Below are 15,808 nucleotides of genomic sequence, written 5' to 3' on the forward strand. Positions count from 1 at the left end.
TAAATTTTAAAAAATAAATTACAATATAATTTCTAAAATTTTATTTAGTTAATAAAATAGTTATTAAAATATATATTTTTTTTATCTCAATAATATCATTTTTTATCAATAAAATTATTTATAATTATTCAATATAATATATTTAATACCACATATAATAAATATAAAATATATTTACTCTCAATATAAGTTTTAAATTAAAAGACTATATTCTACTAATATAAAATATAGAACTTTAATTTAATTCTAAAAATCTAGTTTTATTATACAACCTTTAAAGTTTTAGATATAAGATTTAATTAACATAACATTTTAGACTTTGCAAAAATATAAAAAATATTTACAATTTTATTAATTTTTAAATTTAATAATGTAATTCATTTGTATTGAAGCAATACTTTATAGTATTAATTATAGCTGTCATAAAATATTGATCTGAAGATAAATTATAAATATTAAAATAAAAAATTAATAAAAATTTTTGTACTCTCACTAAAAAAGTTAAAATAATATTAGTTATTAATTACATTTTATTTATTGTATCAATATATTTCAATAATATTTAAAATTTTTATTTTTATTAATAACATAATATCATAAAATACTATTTTAATATAAATTAAATTATATAAATAAAAAAAAGTAAAACCACATTATTCATATATATATATATATATTTTACATTTTTTCCCCTTAGATTTTTTTTATGAACCAATTTAAAATTACTCAATTACAAGAAATATATTTAATACCAGTCCATCAAAATTAAGTGATTTTTTAACTTAACAGTCTTTGAATTGAATAACAGCTCAAATTGGTCTGACATCCGGTAAAAAAAAAAAAAAAATAGAAAAATTGGTCTGCCCTCCCATGTGCCTCCCGATCCAGCGATACAGGGCTCTTCCGAATTCCCATCGTCCGCGTCCAAACCGATTCCCAATCCCTGTTGCAGTTCTGCAATCTCCAGCTGCCGTAGCCGTACTACCAGCCTGAGCCGTCCGGCCTCATCTGAAGCCTCCTGCCATCCCTTCCGCCGCGTGCCCTAAGCAGTTCAGCATCTCCAGCGCCTTTCGCCTCCTTCGATTCAGACTGAACTTGCATTTATCTCTTACTTTGTCTCAGGTACATTAAAATCTTTGCCAAATTCTTAGTATGGCTTATAATAGCTCAGATTGAACCCAAAAATTCCTCACTCCCAATTCTGTGGGTTTACAATCCAAAGTCGTCCCTGCTTCACTTTAGTGTGAGATTTTTGCTAATAAACTATTTTCTGTATCACTAATTCATAGGATTTTTTTTTATTGAATTACCAATAGATTTATGATCTTGATAGTAAATTACCAATAGACTTATTGAATTGCCTAAGCTACCTATTTTGGTTTTTGGTTTCCATCACATTTGTGGTTTGGTTGGACAAAAGTTCTGAGCTTCCATTTCGTATGTGTTTTGAGTGTATTTATTTGTGGTTAGACAGAAGCTCTGAGCTTCCTTTTTATCTGTGTTTTGAGTTTATTCATTTGTGTTTTCAATTGGAGCTCGACCTCTAGCTTCTTAATTCTCGAGCTCAAGCTTTGTTGTTGAGCTCAGGGAGTCAATTATGTTTTTGAGCCAAGCTACAACTTGAGCTCAGAAAGATGTTAACAAGTTTCAATTGAACCTACCTCTAATAAAGGTTTTTATAAACGAGCCTGATCTTCATAAAACTCTACTTAGCTAGTTTTATTACACCCTAAATGATCTCCTCTTCTTTGCAGAATAGGTCGGTGGTACAATGAGCCGACCAACTACACGCAGCAAAAATAAAAGACACAGACCAGATAATGTTAATATTACTTCCGAAATTTTGAGGTACTAATGTTTGTCTTTCTTGTAGGTTGTATATTTTTTCTGCTTCATGTGCATATTCTTTTATGTATTATTTTGCATCTTGTTTGGTACTTTGTGTAGGAAAATTCATGCTACTGGTGAAATTTCCAATGACGATGTAAATCAGTTGTACATGGTTCAGAAGCCAGTTTGTCAAGGCTGCCGTGTGAACACTAAAGATAATCCCAACTGCTTTTGTGGATTGATTCCACCACCTAACGGGAGTCGGAAATCTGGCTTATGGCAGAAATTGTCGGATATCATTCAAGCCCTTGGTCCAGACCCATGCAAAGATCTTCGTGCTTCTGCTGATTCACCTGCTGGACTCACAAATCTGGGAGCAACATGTTATGCCAATAGCATACTACAATATCTTTACATGAATACATCTTTCCGAGAAGGTGTTTTCTCTGTCGAACCAGAAGTACTGAAGCAACATCCTGTTTTGGATCAGCTTGCTCGGCTTTTTGCACAGTTGCATTCTAGTAAGATGGCTTTTATCGACTCAGCTCCATTTATAAAGACACTGGAGTTAGATAATGGAGTTCAGCAGGATAGCCATGAGTTCTTGACCTTACTTCTTTCCTTGCTTGAGCGTTGTCTAAACCATTCTAATGTTCTTAAAGCAAGAACTATTGTTCAAGATCTCTTCCGTGGAAGCGTGTCACATGTAACAACGTAAGGCAAATGCTAATTTGAAAACCTTTAATAAGAATTTTGTTGTTTGGCATTTATTGATCATCCAAAAAATGTAAAAATGATCAATAATTTTTCTTTTGCACAATTTTATTTGATGCCTCAACGATGTGAGCTATCTCTCTTCCTCTCTACTGCGATTCAGAAGATAGGGTGAATGATGACCCATTATAGAATGATAATGAGTGATAAAGTGTATATGTAGCCTTCCTTCAGAATGGAATTGAAGAGCCTAATAAACAAGGAAGAAATGAAATGTAGACGTTATGGTAACTACCACAACAAAAAAAGGATGCATATAATTTATTCTTGAGCTTGAGAGTTCCTTTATATTGTACTAGAATTCCAAAAAGAAAGGCAAAATGTTTCTTTCAGAAGCAAACTTAGCAAATTGACCTTTCTTTTTTCTTCTGTATGCAGGTGCTCTAAATGTGGAAGAGATTCTGAAGCATCTTCAAAGATGGAGGACTTCTATGAACTGGAGTTGAATGTAAAAGGGTTGAAAAGCTTAGATGAGAGTTTGGATGATTACCTTAGTGTGGAAGAGCTTCATGGCGAGAATCAATATTTTTGTGAGCTGTGTAAGGCCCGAGTTGATGCTATTCGCAGCATCAAATTAAGAACTCTGCCTGAGGTCCTGAATTTTCAGCTCAAGCGTTGTGTTTTCCTTCCAAAGGTACTTTATGACGTGTTTTTGAAAGCACAATTTTGTATTTCTTTTGATTTTATTGTTAAAATTGTATGAGTTGACAGAATATTTAATTTTTTAAGGCAATTGGAAATGTAGCTTTCTTTCTTTATATACATGCATACTTGCATACATGGATATATATATATATTCACACACACACACATATCTATGTATGTATGTGTGCATGTACATTATATATGCTTTATGAGAACAATAGATGCTATATCTTGCATTTGGTTTCTTATTCAATGATTTTTCTTGAAGGAAGAAGAATGTGTTTATGGATGTGTGACTGCATTCGGAGGAAATAATTACTCATAGATTTTGTGTCAGTTTTGTAAAGTGGATATTTGACGTGTGCAATTTGTTAATTGCTTATTCTTTGATGTTATGTCTATGGATGTTCCTAATTTTATATCTATAGGCACGTCATAGAATGCTGACTCAACACTGGATACAGTTAATAAGTCATTTGCTGCTAATAGTTTTTTCTTGTGAATGGTGCAAGGTTTTCTGAGTTTTGTTTTTATTATTTCGGCTTAACAGTGGTTTGATATTTTGAATTTCAACTCTTGCTATCAACTTAATGTTTTTACCTATAGTTCTCATCTGAGGACTTTACCAGTGGCTATAATGGAAAACTAGTTTCTTAGCATCTACAAATATATATATTTGAGCCTCTTCTTTTTTGTCTGTATATTGATTTCTGTCAGTAGACCACAACAAAGAAGAAAATCACATCAGCATTTTGTTTCCCTGGAGTATTGGATATGCAGCAGAGGCTGTCTGAACCTTCTCAGTTGGATTGGGTATATGACTTGTCAGCTGTATTGATTCATAAGGGAACTGCTGTAAACAGTGGCCATTACATTGCTCATATTAAGGATGAAAATACTGGGCAGTGGTGGGAATTTGATGATGAGCATGTCTCAAACTTAGGATTTCATCCCTTTGGAGAAGGCTCTTCAAGTTCTACATCTAAAGTTGTTCACAGTGAGCCACCAGCTAACATGGAAGAAAAACATGCTCTTGCCAATGGAAATCATGTAGATTCTGTTCAGCTACATTCTTTGAAATCTAGTACCGACAGCCATGTAGAGGTGTTCTCATCCTGTGATGCATATATGCTGATGTATAATCTTAGGCGTACTAAGAAGGTAAATGAGAAAATACATGTGGTTTTTGGTGCCAGCAAAAATGAAATAGAAGGTTGTGAGAGTTCTTCACATGATACTTCTCTTCCATCTCACCTTTTTGAAGAAATAAACAAATTGAATGCATCATATCTTGAAGCTTGTGAACAGTACAAGCTGAAGAAGGACAGTGAGATGAACCATATCACCGAAAGGAGACAAGAAGTGCGATCAGTTCTTTCTGAAGCTCCTGTCCAGTCATTTGAAGAACCAACTTATTGGGTTTCCATGGACTGGCTTCGCCAATGGGCGGATAACCTTACTCCACCGTAAGCTCAAGATTCTATATCATGCTTGTTATGTGCATCCATTTGAAGTTTCTCTTCTTTTTATTTGCTTGTATTATGTACCTATACATGTCTCCTACCTCTGGGATAAAAGGTTTTTGTACTTCTTATGCTTTACCTTAATGAGTTTTTGCTAATATATTTTTTTTTCTATAGTGATATTCATGACACACTTTGGCAACTTATCTGTAAGCTTTTATGGTTTTGTTTATAATTTCTAGCAGTATATTGGATAATACCCCTATCCAATGCTCGCATGGAAAAGTCCCAGTGTCAAAAGTTGGCTCCATGAAACGGATGTCTGCTGCAGCTTGGACCAAATTGTTCTCTAAGGTATCTACAAGTGTACATTGTCTCACTTATGTCCAGAGAACTGTATCTGTCGCTGCTTTCCTGGCTAATTATGTTTCTGTATAGCCTAAAGGTGAAAGATGCATTCTATGTGCTAGGTCTCCCAGACAAACTGAGGTGCTAAGGTGCCAAAAGGGCATGTGTTGAGTATATTAAGGATTGTGTAATAAGTAAACTTACACCCGCCCGCCCCCCCCCCCCAAACCAAAAAAAACGTCTTTTTTTTTTGTTAATTTTGTAACATTAACACTATGAGCATTACATTAAGATGTAATTAAACATAATCTAATGCAATAAAATAAAAAATGCTATGAACAATGAGATGAAGTTTTATTGAATTAAAATGCTGTACAAGTTTCATCACATTTTGTTTCTCCAAGAACCATTAATATTTATTTCTATGATTACAATAATCTTTATTTTGTTTGGCTTGTGCATTGGAGTTATATAGGAAGAAATAACAAGGAAATTTGGGGGAAGAAGTGAGCTTCACATTTACAACTCCATGGAATGGTGAAAATGGGAAATTGTATTCAAGAAGTTGACAGAAGGGTACATGAAGCCCTGAGTATGAAATTGCTAGTCTTTGTTATCTATAAGAAATTAAAGATAAAATAAAATAGAAAACAGCATAGAAACATTATATGGCTGAAAGTGAGGGGAGAAAAAAAGTTTCATTTGAGGGAGAAATGAATTGATTATTTGATAACATCTGAAGAAATACTATTCTATTTTGGTATTACAATAGCCAAGGGTAAAAGCTCAAGGCATATAGCTAAACAAAGAGACATTTTAAGTAAGTTGATAAGAAGGAATTCAGAGGCACAAAAAGTAAATGCACAAGTTCTTTTGCTACTATGGGTTGTCTTAAATTCAAGGCTGGCATAGCAAGTCAATGGTAAAAGGGGGGGGGGGGGGGGAGGGTTAGATATTCTTGGTACTCACCTCAAGTGCCTCCCACATGGGGCAAGGCATGCCTCAATGTAATTACCTCACCTTATGGGTCTGAAGGCACCTGTACTTGGCTAATTGCCCAGATGAGTGCAAGATTGTATGTAACTTTCTCTTTTCTACATGAAATATTTAAAAGTATTATTTACAATTTTGATTGAGAGCCATATTTCTTGTTTTTTTTTTTTCACTTCTCCTTTCTTGAGCTCATGTTTAACTTCTTCAAGTTCTTTCTCCTTCCTCCCCTTGTTTTTTTCTCTTGCTTATTGCTGATTTGCTGGGCTGTGAAATCATTGCTGAATTTTCTGTTAAATGTTTGTAAAATTCAGTATGAAGGAGGGCCACCACTGACAAATAATGACTACTGCATGGCCTGCCTTATTGATGGTGCACAATCTGTCGTCTTTGCTGATAGCTATAGGGATCGGAGGACATTAATGAGGGATCTGGCAAGTGACGTACTTGCAGGGAAGCGTCTAGATGGAACATACTATGTATCTAAGACATGGTAAGATTTAATCTTGTACTTCTTTCCCACTTTTTTCCAAATGAATTTTGTTTGCTTGTATCAATGATTAGATGTGGCTTACTAAAAGGATTTACCATTTTTAGGAACCAACTGATCATAACAGTTGTATTGCTTTTTGATATCCATTTTTTCCCTATGCACCACTTGAAATTTTAAGGCATATGTATCATTATGATCTTTGAACCTTAGTGATGATGCACATATTCAACATACATTTTAAATTTGATATTCTCTTGATTACTGCTTTCTTTAATTGTCTCGTTTTTATTTTAGTTGAATCTTGATCAAAATCCCCCCCTTTTACTTTCTTGTTTATTTTCCTAGTTATTGATTGGAGGTTTTTTTTATTAATTCTTTGTGGATTCAATCCTATTTACTCTATACGCAATTTATATTTGTTGGATTTGGATAGGTTATTTTTTGTGGTTTCGACATCCATCACTTAGTTTTTTCGCTCTGTGTGGAGCTTGGGCATGTTTCTACTGATTCTGTTCCTTTTTCGCTTGTAGGTTACAGCAATGGGTGAGAAGAAAGAACCTCGATGCTCCAAGTGAGGCTGATGCAGGGCCAACACTTTCAATTAGGTGTACACATGGGCAGCTTCTGCCTGAGCAAGCCCCGGGTGCCAAGCGATTGCTGATTCCAGAGGAACTCTGGCTGTTCATTTATGAGGATGCCATTGCAGTAAAACCTGATGATCCCTTGGGTTGTACAACTTTTCCTTCAGATTCTGAGCAGTGCCCTCAATGCTGTGATGAGCTTTCTGAAGTTGCTTGCTTGGAAGATTCTCTAAGGTAATATTCCTGCATATTAATGGCACAGAACTAACTTTTTGTGTTCATGCTTGTTTTTTATTTCCTGTGTCCTCATTGCAGAGCAGTGAAACTTAAACAACGTCAGAATCATGAGAAATTGGCTATGGGAAAAAGTATTCCCCTTTCTTTACAATGCTCTTATTACTTGGTCCCCTCTTCATGGCTTACAAAGTGGAGGAACTATGTAACTGCTAGTGGCAAGAATGTTTCCTCATCTGTGGAACCTGATACTCTTGATTTTGTCATTGATTCATTAAAATGCGAAAAGGTAACTTGCTAATTTGCCTGAAAATTCTGTTACATTGTTCAGTTAGTACTACCCCAGAATTTTTTTTCCTGTAGTCAGTAATGCATGAATTCACTTTTTGTATTTGAGAACTGGACTTTTCTCCTTTTAATCCCTGCTTTCTCCTCCATTCGCCATTGAGTTGAATTCAGCTCTGCCTCTCTAACCTTAAATCATTTTTTGCTAAGTTTCAGTATTGTATGGAATGAGTTTTTTGTGAATATTGATATGAACAAAGCAATTAGGCAAGGACCAAAGATATTCTATGGTCAACAACTCAACATGGGATTAGAATGTGACAAATGTCTTGGGACATATGAAGCTCGTTTTGTTTTCATTTTTAGCCATATTTTAATCATAAATATGTAAATTGTAATGTTATGTTTGTTTTCTCCCTCTCCTATTTCCTTTTTTCAGCATTCACGGCTCCTAGAGAGGCCTCCTGACCTGATGTCCAAACGTGGAATACTTTTCCAAAAGGGCTCTATGGTAAGTGTGATATTATTATATATATTTGGCAAGTAGGAATATAGATTTATAAACAGAACTTATGTTATTTGATTTAAAGTGTCCTAAAAGGGAAAGATGCCATTAGCAGTGGTAACCTAGGCTAGAACTTCCTTTTTCAATCTTGTACTTATCATTTGTTGGGCCCTGGAGCAACTCGATCTAGCTCCCCTGGAAAATAAATGAATTGACCATTTCTGCTTAAAGCCAATTACTACTTGATCGAACCAGCAGAAATGAGTAAAATACAAAGCGAGTAAAATGAATAGTCACTATTGCTATGACTGCTCTACAGTAATGAATTTCTCCCTATGCTCCCCCATCCTTGGATTTTAGACAGATGGCTTAACAATTATTACTGAGAATGACTGGAACAACTTCTGTGAAGAGTGGGGTGGTAATAAGGACAAGGGCATATCTGCAATTATCGAGCCTGATAATGTTGCACAAAGTAATTTAGCTGGCTCCTGTGAAGAGACAATTACTGAGGAGCATCAGAATCCTCAAGATGAAGTAAATAAGGAGACTGAGACCAGACAGCCAATAATTAGGACTTGTCCGGAGGTAATGGAAGCTTAACCATGTTTCTCTTTTTTATATGTGAAACATCATTTGCTTCAGTTAAAATTTTTGCAATCTTCAGGTGAACTTTCAACTTTTGTTTCTTTATCTGATTATGGTGTTTATTAATCCTGCTAGATCTGCGAGGACTGCATAGGTGAACGAGAAAGTTGTAAGTTGATGCAGAAACTTAACTACTCTGATGGTGACATATATGTATCCCTTGTACGTGGTAAGGAAGCTCCACGATCAATTCTGGAAGCATCTGAGACAGCTACTGAGCCTGATCGACGGGCCTCCAAACGCTCTCGAAAGACCAGTTATGGCAACTCAGTAAATTTAAAGGTTTCCGGTTCTACGTCTATATACCAGCTAAAAATGATGATATGGGAATCACTTGGGGTAAGCTACATTAATTTATATATGAATATCTTGATTTTGATATTCGATGCATGAGATGATATAGGAATTAATATGTTGAATGCAATAATTACATGCATCGTATAAGAGATATCATGTAGCCTTCTGGTCCTTTCCCTTGTGTTTTCAATGAGGCTAGTTCTGTAATTTGATGACCTCTGGGGTATAAAGTTGTAGCCTTCAGGCCCTTGTATTTCCAAGGATGCTATTTCTGTGAGTGCCTGACCTCTCTTGGCAATTGATGTTACCATTGCCGTGAGGCTTGCACTCAATATGAGAATGATGTGCATCCTGCATTAAATATATGCATCCCTTTGAGATTCTCCTTGATGACCTGCAGTTTCATTTGGTTATGTACTTTGTTATTGCATTTTCAAGATTAACCTTGCTTCCATTGTTGTTTAACTTCATTCATCTTATTACCATGGAGTGTTGTTGGCAGGCTTTATGGCCACAAGCATCCTTTAACTTATTATTATTATTTTTTTTTGGTTCAGGTAGTTAAGGAGAACCAGATACTACACAAAGGTTCTAGGATACTTGATCAGGAATGTGCTACTCTTGCAGACTTGAATATATTCCCTGGAGACAAGCTTTGGGTTCAAGATTCTGAAATCCATGAGCATAGAGATATTGCTGGTAATTAGACTGTTCGTTAAACTAATTTAAACTAATTGGTTATTTTCTTAGGAGTCCATGGATACTTGGGTTATATTGACTATATCATAAAATTTTGGCATCAGATTTGAACTTATGTCTTTGACTCTTCTCTTTATACACTTGTACCTGATAAATATACATGGATGTGGATATGGCGTTTTTGAATTAGTGGGGAGGTGATGAGTGAAGTAAAATCATACTTATGATATTTGTTATTTGATTCTTAATTATGAGAATTCGGATTGATGGTTGTACTATTTTTGGAATTAGTTTCCTTTTGCCCCTTGGGATTTTCTTATTTAGGAAGATGTACTCTAATCTAAAACTGTTATGTAGTTTTCTTACTTTTCATATTACAAATCCTAGTAGTTGTTACTAATTCTCTGCGGTTACCCATATTAAGTTCTTTCTTAGGTCTTTGATGAGAGAAATTTTGAGAATTTTGATTTGGTTTCTAATTTCTTTGTGCTTTAGTTATTTTGTTAAAGGTGCCTCTAGCCAAGGCACCCTTCAATGAGGCTCTTGCCTCTGGACAGAGGTGCGCCAGGCATCATAGGCACTGCCTCTTTAAAGCAAGAGTAAGTGATTTTTTTTTTTATGAGCTGAAAACCTAGCCTTCTCTCTTCCACTCCAAAGACCAGCAGCAAAAAACTCTCCTCTTCCTGTCTCTTGCTCTTCCAAGTCCTAACAAAATGTATGTCTCTTAGGCATTGGGTACCCTATCGCCTTTTGCCTTAACAATATGGTGCTTAGATTTATGTTCCTATTCTTTTATCTCCTTTCTCTCTGCTCCTACAATTCCTTGGGAACTTTTTTCAGCCCCCAGACAACCTTTCATTTCTTCTATTTTCTCACTTTAGCCAGCACAAATTTAATCGCCTAAACTTCCTGCCTTCCTTAAATTCAAACCCTAACTCTTAATTGTTGGAGATTTCCCAGCCTAAAGGCATTATTAGGCTGGTTGCGTAACCTATACTGAATCAGAAAACAACAACTAAACCTCAATTCCAAAACTACTTGAGACAACTATATCCCATTTTTCGCTATTCAGCTCTGTTTGATATTAGTTTCACATCTATATTTAAAATTGCAAATCTTTGATATTACTTCTGTCCACTTTATTAAGTCTTTCCTTTTTCCTCCCAACTCATGTTACCGTTAATTTATACCATTTCTATATAGGAGTGTTGATTCTCTATGTTGAACATGACCAAGATAGATGTTCTCACGCACTGGAGGATTTGATCACTCTTAACCTTATCCATTATTGTAATATCAAATGACATCAGCATATGTGAAACACTTATCTTGGGGATATGTTATACCTTAGATGCTCAACGTTCACTCCCATATAACTTAGCTAACCTGATTACAGTTCCATAGGACTTAGCTTTCACTTTACCAGTGATCTTACGGCTGCATTACATATTAGTTGCATCATTACATTATGTTCATCATGTTTTGATCCTATGATTTACATTCACATTTATTATTCTGTTATTTTGCATGATAGAACCTAAATACTTGAGTTTGTTGCATATATGCACCAAAACTCCAGCCATCAAACCACTCCTCCATTTCTTCCATAAAAGGCAAACTTGCAATACACATAGTATGTGTTACATCTAGTTAGTCTAAAGCCCTTACTCTCAAGACCTTCTCCATAACTCTTTTAACTTTTAATTAACTACCTCATTTGTTCATTCACCAAGATGGCAAGGTATCATCATCTGCAGATAACATTCAATATGACCAGTGAACTCATTGTCCTGCATCAGGAAGTGTACAAAATATTTGAAAAAAGCCAGCATTACAATCAGACATGCTGGAATCCAAGTAAAACTTTTAATGACTATCTCTCTTTCTCTCCCTCTCTCTGTGTGTGTCTTTGTGTGTATGTGTGTGTAGTGGCATGCATGTGTTTGTCAATCTGATGTGCATTTAAAGCATTCAACACGAAAAACCTGATTCTCATTTAAAGCATTCAACATGATCAAGTGGCAGACATCTAGCTTGGTCATTAATCCTCTCAATATCATTTCATGGAAACTTTCTAGGGAGGGATCCTTAGGGAAACATACGAGATGCTTCTCAGTCCTATTTTGTGTAGGTGGATTTAAATCTTCACTTTTGGTACAGGATGCAATGCTGTGTGATGCTCAAAATGTTCTAGATTCATGAATTATTCATCCTGTAAATAATTTTGTTAATACATGCTCATGAGTTTGGTGCCCTTTTGTTATTTCTATTTATCCAAAAAGCAAATTATTTGAAAGATTTCCTGCACTGAAGTAGCTGTAATTTGTACTGATTTTTCTGATCTACGTGTTCAACAGATGAGCTTGCTGAGCAGAAGATGACTTCACAGCATGCTGAGGAAGGTTTTCGTGGAACACTTTTGACTTCAAATATTTCCTAACCAGTCATTTAAGATGTATGCTGAAAGTACTTGTCTTCATGTCCCATCACCTTTTTGTACATATATATGGGGAGAGAAAACAGCTTGAATATTTGACCTGCCTATCGGAGGTAAGAATATACACATCTTATGTTATTCTATGTATAGATAATGATATTGTCTTTAAAACAGATTGTTTGCTAATCTTAAATACTTCCCAATCAGCATCTGGTGACTGGTTGTACCAGAGGTGATGAGTAGGGATCCAACTAAAATGCTGGATCTCAGTCATCATTTTCTTTTGGAAAGTGATGTACTATTTTACACAGCTAGAATTATTGTTTTTTTCTTTTCTTTTGCCCCTTTATTATGAAAATAATATTTCAAACTAATTCTAGATAGTTTAACAATGGTATGCTGGATCATGTGTAAAATCTTTATTTAATATTTTTAGTTGTCGTAGTAGTTACTGTTACTTGGCCTGCTAGACTATTTATAGTTGTCATAGTAGTTGCTGTTACTTAGCCTGCTAGAAGGCCTCATAGTTATGGCCTTCAGCTCAACGTAATTTAGAAAGGACACATTTCATTTTACAGGAGAAGGGTAGGTACTGTGAATCACCCATTGTGATTGCTGCTTTGTCCTGGATAATTCTTATTGTATTTGCTTGTTTAAAGTATTTATAGTCCTCTTCTATCTCTCTTGCTATTATTCTCCGCAACTGCATTAGGCATTCATTGATGAGTCATTTTATCGTTTCCTTTGCAGAACCAGCAGTTGAGCTCGGTGTTTTTGGCTTTTTGTATTATGAAAGCGTGGTCCAATACTACTTGTAAAGCTCCCAAAATATTTTGTAACATTTATACTTACAGAGGTACAGATGTATTGCCTCATTCCCTACTTTTGCCTAACACTTGGAAAGGAAATGAAACGTGTTTAGCTGGTTTCATGCTAGCCAATTGTTGTGAAAACTGTGTGATTTGATGATGCTAGATTTTAGTAGCCTTGTTCTTTTGGGGTCCTATTTAATTTGCTAAAAGTCACGCCATGTGATGTGTTGTCCATTTATTCATTGGGTTCATTAAGAGAGAAAGGGGAAATTTATGTTGTTTTGGATAGGTCAAGGGTCTCAAGGTCTAGGAAATGACTATGTCGTCAATGGTTGAATGGAATGTCAGAGGTCTTAGCCACGCCCTTCAATATCCTCTGTTATGGCAACAACTATGTTGATGATTTTTCTATTCGCTTAATAAACACCTTAACGGGTTGATGTTGTGGACTGCAGCTCCTAGCTCCAGGTTGTGTCGTCCATGATTCATCCATTGCAGGATTGCAGACCCATTGAAGCCTTGCTGAAAGCAAATTTCACCTGTTCTACTTTCATTTTCATCGTTCCAGAAAAGGGGGAAACAATGTGTTTGTATAACCGCATTAAATTATTGGTATTTAAATGAAAGGGGGATAAGGCGTAAACTGGGCTAAATTTTATCATTTTCTTCCATAAAGGTTTAAAGAGATATCTTTTGTTTGTCGATGAGCATTAGATTGGTATGGAAAGCAGAAACGAATCAGCCATTGGACACCAATTTGAAACTTGAGCATACTCCCAAAATGATTGCTTTTGAAGAAGTCGGAACTGTAATAATCAGAGTACAAAGAGTACATGGATACTGAGTTAAGTAGCATCTGCAAATTCTGAGCCAAAAAGGACATGGGATTTCTCAAAAAGATTGGGAGCTGCTGTACTTGTTATGTTTGGGAGAATTGGATGAATTGGATTGCTGATAATTGTAAAAGCTCGCTAGATCTAGCGCTTGCAGGAGTTTGGAGCTCCTGTGAACCACCGGTCCCAGCTAATATTGGTTGATCCTTTAGTCCTACAAAATCCATCAATTTCTCACTTGTAGCCATAAAAAAACTTCGTATTCATATTTGGCGACAAGATTATGCTTACAGTGGATCCGGAATGGATTCAACACTTGAAATTATCCTGCAGGAGATATATAATAATATCATAAAAAAAAAAGAGAAGAAAACGGAGATAGTGAAGGCTTTAAATGCTCTACAGTGCTCACTCTCTACAAACGATGGAGGCTTCACCCAACTCCTCAAGTTGGTCTAGCTCCTCCTGCCAATTTACATAAATAAATAAAACGAGTTTTTTCAGTTGTGGCCTAATTGCAGGAAATTACAGAAGAAAAAGTTGGGAAACTAATGAACCTGGAGAAAGTTGATTTGGCTTTGGAGATCGGAAATTGCAGCTGCCATCCGATGTTTCCCAAGGAAACCTTTAGGCTGTGTTTTGGGAAGGAGAGTTGATGATGTAGTGGTATGCTGCTTTTCACTCCTTGACAGTGAGTCATCAACCGGCGGTATCGATTCTGGGTCCATGAAGAATATGTCAAAAAAGAAGAGGCGTTATCGCCGGCTTATAGGTGAGCAGAAATTAATGGATGGTTGCGAAGAGTGGAGCAAGCATAGAGAAATTTTGAAGGGAAGATGGTGTGAAGTAAACTATAAACAAATGATAAAGAACAGGGAGAAAAGGAAATTGCGTTACTCACGCAATCGACAAAAACCAACTAAAGCAAGAACTGAAAGAGACGAGAACAGGACAGATAACATGTGGGATTTGTGATGAAATGGTTATTGGGGACCTATCACAATCATCTCTCCCGCAGCGGATCACTACTGTTCATTCTGTTCCTCATTTTCAAAGGATTCTAAGCTCTCTGGCATGAATTATTAGGGCCTGATTGGGTGTTTAGGCCTTCTCAAAAAGCCCAATAATTTAGGTTTCTTTATTCCTCAATTTAATTGGATGACGATGAAGATGGATGCTTAGCATTAACAGAGTGATCGGTGTTTGACGTGAATCCCACTCTTTCCTAGAGCTATTCTTTCTCCTTCCGCTTCCCTTGAAAGATCAGTTTGCCCATTCTACGCCCCGCCCCTGGCACTATAGCATCAGCCTCTGCAAATACTATTAGCAATAATCATCGTATGATGATGAAGAAGAAGAAGGAGAAGCAGCAGCGGAGGAAAACAAAAAATCAGAGTTGCTGGCAGTCAAGAGGGAGGAGGAGAATAGGAGAACTCGTGCAGAGAAATAATTTGGCTCACCACTTCTTTCGAGTTGCAGAATAATGAAAATATATCTCTATTATGCTTGGTGAAGTTGCTGACGTTTTTTGTTCACTGAACATCTATATATTATATTGAATCGACTTCCTGAATCTGATATGTAGATTAAACTGAACTGGATTTCTTAGTTCTCCATAACTGAAGGGTGATCTTGTAAGGCATATTTTAAACTTGAACTAGTGAGCAGACATCATCACTGATACTCTTTGCCTTTGTCACATACGTTCTAATATATATATATATATATTTTTTGTTTTAATTTTTATTATGTTAATAGAGGGACTGAAGCTCCTCTGAGCTAATGATATTTCACTTCCCTGCATTTACTATGCTTTTGTGTCTCTCTAAACCCTTAATTCTTGTTAATTAGAATTTGCTTGTTTCAGAATCAATAAGTTCTACTATTTAACTGAGTTGAACAGGCATATGACTGGCGACTCTGAAAGCAGAAGC

General features: G+C 35.7%; 2 protein-coding genes across 6 annotated transcripts; one reads left to right on the forward strand and one right to left on the reverse strand.

Annotated features, from left to right (window-relative positions):
- The first annotated feature begins 811 nt into the window (after positions 1-811).
- On the forward strand, positions 812-13,626 carry LOC110606160 (ubiquitin carboxyl-terminal hydrolase 26). 5 transcript variants are annotated; one of them, XM_043952932.1, is made up of 15 exons: positions 812-1,122; positions 1,755-1,848; positions 1,948-2,544; positions 2,983-3,238; positions 3,970-4,715; positions 4,955-5,066; positions 6,365-6,543; positions 7,074-7,358; positions 7,440-7,647; positions 8,083-8,154; positions 8,509-8,736; positions 8,872-9,135; positions 9,651-9,792; positions 12,150-12,342; positions 13,497-13,626. In XM_043952932.1, the coding sequence occupies exons 2-14, from the start codon at positions 1,772-1,774 to the stop codon at positions 12,230-12,232; spliced, it is 3,249 nt and encodes a 1,082-aa protein (XP_043808867.1). In that variant the 5' UTR covers positions 812-1,122; positions 1,755-1,771; the 3' UTR covers positions 12,233-12,342; positions 13,497-13,626. The 5 variants fall into 5 exon arrangements, with proteins under 5 accessions (XP_043808867.1, XP_043808865.1, XP_043808866.1 ...); XM_043952930.1 differs by lacking the exon at positions 13,497-13,626 and adding an exon at positions 12,980-13,182; XM_043952931.1 differs by lacking the exon at positions 13,497-13,626 and adding an exon at positions 12,980-13,182 and having other exon boundaries at positions 1,760-1,848.
- A 189-nt stretch (positions 13,627-13,815) lies between these two features.
- Positions 13,816-14,981, reverse strand: LOC110606553 (guanine nucleotide-binding protein subunit gamma 2). The gene is made up of 4 exons (XM_021745409.2): positions 14,432-14,981; positions 14,287-14,339; positions 14,166-14,201; positions 13,816-14,088 (listed from the first exon to the last, which is right to left on the reverse strand). Exons 1-4 carry the CDS (start codon positions 14,600-14,602, stop codon positions 14,019-14,021), a joined length of 330 nt encoding a protein of 109 aa, XP_021601101.2. The 5' UTR covers positions 14,603-14,981; the 3' UTR covers positions 13,816-14,018.
- Positions 14,982-15,808: the final 827 nt, after the last annotated feature.

This window comes from Manihot esculenta, chromosome 18, assembly GCF_001659605.2.
Source record: "Manihot esculenta cultivar AM560-2 chromosome 18, M.esculenta_v8, whole genome shotgun sequence".
In the NCBI taxonomy this organism is placed as follows: Eukaryota; Viridiplantae; Streptophyta; class Magnoliopsida; order Malpighiales; family Euphorbiaceae; genus Manihot; species Manihot esculenta.